This window comes from Chlamydomonas reinhardtii, chromosome 8, assembly GCF_000002595.2.
Source record: "Chlamydomonas reinhardtii strain CC-503 cw92 mt+ chromosome 8, whole genome shotgun sequence".
NCBI lineage: Eukaryota > Viridiplantae > Chlorophyta > Chlorophyceae > Chlamydomonadales > Chlamydomonadaceae > Chlamydomonas > Chlamydomonas reinhardtii.
The window spans coordinates 3,272,461-3,279,642 of NC_057011.1; the positions used below are offsets into that span (position 1 = coordinate 3,272,461).

The 7,182-nt window shown below is 74.6% G+C and overlaps 2 protein-coding genes across 2 annotated transcripts in view; one reads left to right on the top strand and one right to left on the bottom strand.

Moving 5' to 3' along the window:
- Positions 1-5,009, bottom strand: part of CHLRE_08g373726v5 (uncharacterized protein) — a 7,981-nt gene extending 2,972 nt beyond the window's left edge. Inside the window, exons 1-2 of the mRNA XM_043065125.1 lie at positions 2,141-5,009; positions 30-1,859 (exon numbers count right to left, since the gene is read on the bottom strand). Coding sequence (XP_042922126.1) covers positions 30-1,859; positions 2,141-4,975 — 4,665 coding nt within the window. The 5' untranslated portion in view covers positions 4,976-5,009. The remainder of the gene's footprint in view (positions 1-29; positions 1,860-2,140) is intronic.
- A 100-nt stretch (positions 5,010-5,109) lies between these two features.
- Positions 5,110-7,182, top strand: CHLRE_08g373764v5 (uncharacterized protein). Its single transcript, XM_043065126.1, has 2 exons — positions 5,110-5,145; positions 5,203-7,182. The coding sequence occupies exons 1-2, from the start codon at positions 5,139-5,141 to the stop codon at positions 6,333-6,335; spliced, it is 1,140 nt and encodes a 379-aa protein (XP_042922127.1). The 5' UTR covers positions 5,110-5,138; the 3' UTR covers positions 6,336-7,182.

The following is a 7,182-nucleotide window of genomic DNA, read 5'->3' on the forward strand; positions in this document are numbered from 1 at the left end:
CCCTGCAGCTCCGCAGCTGACGCCCCCACCGCAGTCGCAGAAGCCGTCGCAACAGGAGCAGCTGGTGGCGGCGGCGCGGTTTCTTCCTCATCTGCTGTGTCCTCCTCCTCCACCGCCTCCGCCACCACCACTGCTACAGCAGCCGACTTCTCCCCTGATGCTGTAGCGGTGGCGTAGGGCAGCGGCGGCGAGGGCAGCAGCGGTGGCATCGCCGCCTGTGCCGCGTCAGCATCAGCGGCAGCCTCCGCCGCCGCCAGCACAATCCGGCGCAGTGCCTCCGCCTCATCAGCCTCCGCCTGCTCATCACCCGGCGAGCCCTGCTGCTGCCCGGTGAACTCCGCAGCAGCTTCCCATGCCCCCTCCGCCGCCACCGCATCCACCTCTTCCTCCTGCTCCTCCTGCTCCTCCTCCTCCTCCTCCTCTGCCTCGGATGCGGCGTCCACCTCAGCCTCAGCCACCGAGAACGCCGCGTCATCATCCTCGTCGTCGTCACGATATGCAGCCGCCTCCGCCGCCGCCGCCGCCGCCGGTGGCGTTTCAACATCAAGCAGATCCGCGGGATCCGGATGGTCAGGCTCCGGAATGGGATCCAGCATCCGGCTGGAGCGCACCGAGCTGGCAGCAGCAGCAACCGGCGGCTGTAGTGGCTGCAGGCCGCGGGCGCCAGCGGCGGCAGTAGCAGCGGCGTTGGCGGGCGGCGGCGGCAGTAGCATGCTCCCGAATGAGGACTCGGCGCTGGTGCGGGTGCTGTTGCTGATGCTGGTGCGCAGGCTGGCGGTCAGGCTGTAGCGCCAGCGGTGCAGCAGGGACAGCGAGGCGCCGCCGGCAGTAGCAGTAGCATTAGCAGCAGGAGCTGTAGCACCGGCAGTGGCTGCAGCCGCAGTAGCACCCTGCTGACCCTGTGGCTGTGATGACACAGACAGCGGCGACGGCGACGGTGGCGGCGCCCAGGCGCCGCCGCCGGTGTTGCCGTTGCTGCTGCTGGCGGCGGCGGCGGCGGCTGTGTTGAAGGTAAATGCCTGGCGGCGGTGGCGGCGGGAGGTCCAAAGGCCAGCCAGCGACAGCGGTGCCGACAGCGGCGGCGGTGGTGGCGGCGGCGTGGCGGCAGTAGCAGCACTGACAGCAGCGCCCGCTGCGACAGCAGCGGCAGTAGCAGAGCGCACGGAGGCGCGGATCGATGACCGTGTGGACGACCATGCCGGCGGCGCCGCCACTGGCGACAGCGATGGCGGCAGCGTTGCAGGCGATGCAGCAGCAGCAGTGGCGGCGGCGGCGGTGGCGGCGGCGGTGGCGGCGGCGAAAGCCGCCGTGGCAATGGCGGTCTCGGATCCGTGCTGGTGAATGTACGACAGAGCGGCTGGATCCAGACATGGTGCCGCTGGCGTGGTCATGGCGTTGGCGTTACCGTTGGTCGCGGCGGCAGCGCGTGCGGCGTCCACTGCCTCCGCCACCGGCGCCGCCGGCGCCACGTCTTGCACGGGACCTGCGGAGGAGGTGGTGGCGGCGGCGGAGGCGGGAGAAGCGGCAGTGGTAGCGGCGGCGGCTGCCCACGGCCTGGCTCCCGCCTGCGACGTCGCCACCGCAGGTTCCGGCACTCCCTGACTGGGAACACTGGCGCCGCTGGGCTGGCTGCTGGAGAAACCGCCGCCGCCGCCACCGCCGCCGCCGCCACCGCCGCCGCCGCCAAAAGCGCTGAAGCCCGCGATGCTGCCGCCGCTGGCGGCGTAACGGCTGGCGGCGTAACCGCTCCCGCCGCCGCCGCCGCCGCCGCCACCGCCGCCACCGCCGTAGCCGCCGGCTATGCTGGCGGGTTCGGTGTTCATGAGTTGTGCCATGACGTCGGGGGCGGGCGCGAAGCGCTGCATGTGCATTTGCAGGTGGGTGATGGATGGGTGGGCGGGATAGGTCGGGTCAAGGGTGGGCGGGATAGATTGGGTGGAGGGCGGGATTGTATATGACTTGCGAGCGAGGGCAAGCAAGCCTGTCCCGGACGTGGCCTGGGTGGAAGGTCACAGGTAGTGTAAAGATGAGCGTGTGTCTGCCTATTGTTGACAAGTGATTTGTGAGGTGTAAGGCGGTGGTGTGCTACGTGACACGTGGGCTGGCAAGTGCACGTTCTCCGCTCATATGTACCACTCACCCGGCGCTTTGCGGCAACTGCGGCGGCGAACACCGCTCCCGCCACCGTTATCAGCCCCACGCCGCCCACCACCCCGGCCAGCGCACCCACACCAGCAGCACTCATGCCACCACTGCCGCCGCCGCCGCCGCCACCTCCGCCTGCCGTCACCACATTATCCGTCGCCAACGCGCCTCCGGCACCACTGCCGCCGCCGCCGCCGCCGCCACTGCTGCTGTTGCCTGCGGCGGCGGGCCCGGCGGCGCCTCCATTGCTGCTGTCGCCTGCGGCGGCGGCGCCGCCACTCGGGACCTCATCCAGTGCCTGGCCGTTGACGTTGACGCCGCGGTCGCCGCCGCCGCCGCCGCCGCCGCCGCTGCTGTTGAAACCATCGCCGCCTCCGTCGCCGCCGCTAGGCGCCGGAGAGGGCGGCGGCGTGGATGCAAACAGCGGCGGCGGCGGCGCAGGCGGCGCGGGCGGTGCCGGCGGCGGCGTGGGCGTCGGCGGTAGCGAGGAGGAGCCGCCTACAACAGGCGGTGCGCCGCTGCCGCTGCCGCTGGCAGGGGCGGGGGGCGGCTCCAGTGAGCTGTCGCTGGCAGGGGCGGGGGGCGGCTCCAGTGAGCTGAAGTGGGCGGGCGGCGACGGCGTGCCCGAGGCCTCGTCGCCGCCGCCAGGAGGGGCAGGCGGTGGAGGCGAGGAAGGCGGGGAGCCGTCGCCGCTGCTGCCAATGCCGCCATCTCCGGCCGCCGGCGGCTGGGGCTGGAACTGGGACTGCTGCTGGCCATCTCGGAAGGGGATGCCAGGAGCGGGCGGCGGACGAGGCGGCAGCGGCGGTAGCGGCGGCTGCGCCTGCTGTGGTGGCTGCGCCTGTGGTGGCGCTAGTGAAGCCGGAGGCGTGCCGGCGCCTTCGCCGTTCTGAAAGTCATCATCACCATCGCCAGGGCTCCAACCGCCACCCCAGCCGTACCCGCCACCATAGCCGCCGCCGTAACCGCCGTAACCGCCGCCGTAACCGCCACCGTCGCCACTGCCGTAGCCGCCGCCGTAGTAGGGGGGAGGAGGAGACGTTCTATCACCGCCAGGCGACGGCGGCTCAGGCGACGGCGGCTCAGGGCTGGGTGGGTAGGCGGGAGGCGGGTAGGCGGGGCTTGGTGGCTGCGGCGACGGCGGCTCGGGGCTGGGCGGGTATCCGGGAGGCGGGTAGGCGGGGCTTGGTGGCTGCGGCGACGGCGGCTCAGGGCTGGGCGGGTATGCGGGAGGTGGGTAGGCGGGGCTTGGTGGCTGCGGCGACGGCGGCTCAGGGCTGGGCGGGTATGCGGGAGGCGGGTAGGCGGGGCTTGGTGGCTGCGGCGACGGCGGCTCAGGGCTGGGCGGGTATGCGGGAGGTGGGTAGGCGGGGCTTGGTGGCTGCGGCGACGGCGGCTCAGGGCTGGGCGGGTAGGCGGGAGGTGGGTAGGCGGGGCTTGGTGGCTGCGGCGACGGCGGCTCAGGGCTGGGCGGGTATGCGGGAGGTGGGTAGGCGGGGCTTGGTGGCTGCGGCGACGGCGGCTCAGGGCTGGGCGGGTAGGCGGGAGGTGGGTAGGCGGGGCTTGGTGGCTGCGGCGACGGCGGCTCAGGGCTGGGCGGGTAGGCGGGAGGCGGGTAGGCGGGGCTTCGTGGCTGCGGCGACGGCGGCTCAGGGCTGGGCGGGTAGGTGAGAGGTGGGTAGGCGGGGCTTGGTGGCTGCGGCGACGGCGGCTCGGGGCTGGGCGGGTAGGCGGGCGGCGGGTAGGCGGGGCTTGGTGGCTGCGGCGATGGCGGCTCAGGGCTGGGTGGGTAGGTGGGAGGCGGGTAGGCGGGGCTTGGTGGCTGCGGCGACGGCGGCTCAGGGCTGGGTGGGTAGGTGGGAGGCGGGTAGGCGGGGCTTGGCGGCTGCGGCGACGGCGGCTCAGGGCTGGGCGGGTAGGCGGGAGGCGGGTAGGCGGGGCTTGGTGGCCCCGGCGACGGCGGCTCAGGGCTGGGCGGGTAGGCGGGAGGTGGGTAGGTGGGGCTTGGTGGCTGCGGCGACGGCGGCTCAGGGCTGGGCGGGTATGCTGGAGGCGGGTAGGTGGGGCTTGGTGGCTGCGGCGACGGCGGCTCGGGGCTGGGCGGGTAGGCGGGAGGCGGGTAGGTGGGGCTTGGTGGCCCCGGCGACGGCGGCTCAGGGCTGGGCGGGTAGGTGGGAGGCGGGTAGGCGGGGCTTGGTGGCTGCGGCGACGGCGGCTCGGGGCTGGGCGGGTAGGCGGGAGGTGGGTAGGCGGGGCTTGGTGGCTGCGGCGACGGCGGCTCAGGGCTGGGTGGGTAGGTGGGAGGCGGGTAGGCGGGGCTTGGTGGCCGCGGCGACGGAGGCGCAGGCGATGGTGGGTACGGCGATGGCGGCGCGGGCGACGTCGGCGCGGGGCTGGGTGGCGCGGGCGACGGCGGTGCAGGGTACGGCGGCGCGGGGCTTGGTGGCTCCGGTGACGGCGGCGCAGGCGATGGTGGGTACGGCGATGGCGGCGCGGGCGACGGCGGCGCGGGGCTGGGCGGCACGGGCGACGGCGGCGCAGGGTACGGCGGCGCGGGGCTTGGTGGCTCCGGCGACGGAGGTGCAGGCGATGGTGGGTACGGCGATGGTGGCTCAGGGCTTGGTGGTTCGGGCGATGGCGGCTCGGGAGACGGCGGCTCTGGGCTTGGAGGTGCAGGGCTGGGTGGCTCAGGCGACGGCGGCGTGGGGCTGGGCGGCGACGGTGACGGTGGCTGGGGCGATGGGGGCTCTGGTGAGGGTGGGTAAGTCTGTGGGGCCGGTGGGGCGGGCGCGTTGGGTATGGCTGGATAGGGGCTGGGCGGGGGTGCCATGGGGACCACTGGATACGCGCTGGGAGACGGTGGCGGCGCCGACGTGTGGCCACCAGGGTACGCGGGGCCAGGAGGCGAGGGAGGCAAGGGGGAGCTGGGAGGCGAAGGCGGATACCCAGGATACACGGGCCCAGGGGACGGTGGTTCCGGCGAAGGGGGCGGAATGGATGGTGGGTAGGGCAGAGCAGGCGGTGCGGGGCTTGGCGGCTCCGGCGATGGAGGCGCAGGCGATGGTGGGTACGGCAATGGCGGCGCGGGCGACGGCGGCACAGGGTACGGCGGCGCAGGCGATGGTGGGTACGGTGACGGCGGCGCAGGCGATGGTGGGTACGGCGATGGCGGGGCGGGCGATGGCGGCACAGGGTACGGCGGCGCAGGCGACGGTGGCGCGGGGCTTGGTGTACTTGGTGGCTCCGGTGACGGAGGCGCAGGCGATGGTGGGTACGGCGATGGCGCCGCGGGGCTTGGTGGCTCGGGTGACGGAGGCGCAGGCGATGGTGGGTACGGAGATGCCGGCGCGGGCGATGGCGGCGCAGGGTACGGCGGTGCAGGCGACGGTGGCGCGGGGCTTGGTGGCTCCGGCGACGGAGGCGCAGGCGATGGTGGGTACGGAGATGCCGGCGCGGGCGATGGCGGCGCAGGGTACGGCGGCGCAGGCGACGGTGGCGCGGGGCTTGGTGGCTCCGGCGACGGATGCGCAGGCGATGGAGGGTACGGCGATGGCGGCGCGGGCGATGGCGGCGCAGGGTACGGCGGCGCAGGCGACGGCGGTGTGGGGCTGGGTGGCTCCGGCGACGGAGGCGCAGGCGATGGTGGGTACGGCGATGGCGGCGCGGGACTTGGTGGCTCCGGCGACGGCGGCGCAGGCGATGGTGGGTACGGCGATGGCGGCGCGGGCGATGGCGGCGCGGGCGACGGCGGTGCAGGCGACGGCGGCGCGGGGCTTGGTGGCTCGGGTGACGGAGGTGCAGGCGATGGTGGGTATGGCAATGGCGGCGCGGGCGACGGCGGCGCAGGGTACGGCGGCGCAGGTGACGGCGGCGCGGGGCTGGGTGGCTCGGGTGACGGAGGCGCAGGCGATGGTGGGTACGGCGATGGCGGCGCGGGGCTGGGCGGCGAGGGCGACGGCGGCGCAGGCGACGGGGGCGCGGGGCTTGGTGGCTCCGTTGACGGAGGCGCAGGCGATGGTGGGTACGGCGATGGTGGCTCAGGACTTGGTGGTCTGGGCGATGGCGGCTCGGGAGACGGTGGCTCTGGGCTTGGAGGTGCAGGGCTGGGTGGCTCAGGCGACGGCGGCGTGGGGCTGGGCGGCGACGGTGACGGTGGCTGGGGCGATGGGGGCTCTGGTGAGGGTGGGTAAGTCTGTAGGGCCGGTGGGGCGGGCGCGTTGGGTATGGCTGGATAGGGGCTGGGCGGGGGTGCCATGGGGACCACTGGATACGCGCTGGGAGACGGTGGCGGCGCCGACGTGTGGCCACCAGGGTACGCGGGGCCAGGGGACGGTGGTTCCGGCGAAGGGGGCGGAATGGATGGCGGGTAGGGCAGAGCAGGCGGTGCGGGGCTTGGTGGCTCCGGCGACGGAGGCGCAGGCGATGGTGGGTACGGCGATGGCGGGGCGGGGCTTGGTGGCTCCGGTGACGGAGGCGCAGGCGATGGTGGGTACGGTGATGGCGGCGCGGGCGATGGCGGCGCAGGCGACGGCGGTGCGGGGCTTGGTGGCTCCGGTGACGGAGGCGCAGGCGATGGTGGGTACGGCGATGGCGGCGCGGGGCTCGGCGGCGCGGGCGACGGCGGCGCAGGCGACGGCGGCGCGGGGCTTGGTGGCTCCGGTGACGGAGGCGCAGGCGATGGTGGGTACGGCGATGGCGGCGCGAAGCTGGGCGGCGCGGGTGATGGCGGCGCAGGCGACGGCGGCGCGGGGCTTGGTGGCTCCGGTGACGGAGGCGAAGGCGATGGTGGGTACGGCGATGGCGGCGCGGGGCTGGGTGGCTCCGGTGACGGAGGCGCAGGCGATGGTGGGTACGGCGATGGCGGCGCGGGGCTGGGCGGCGCGGGTAACGGTGGCGCAGGGTATGGCGGCGCGGGCCTTGGTGGCTCCGGTGACGGAGGCGCAGGCGATGGTGGGTACGGCGATGGCGGCGCGGGGCTGGGTGGCTCCGGTGACGGAGGCGCAGGCGATGGTGGGTACGGCGATGGGAGGGTGGAGG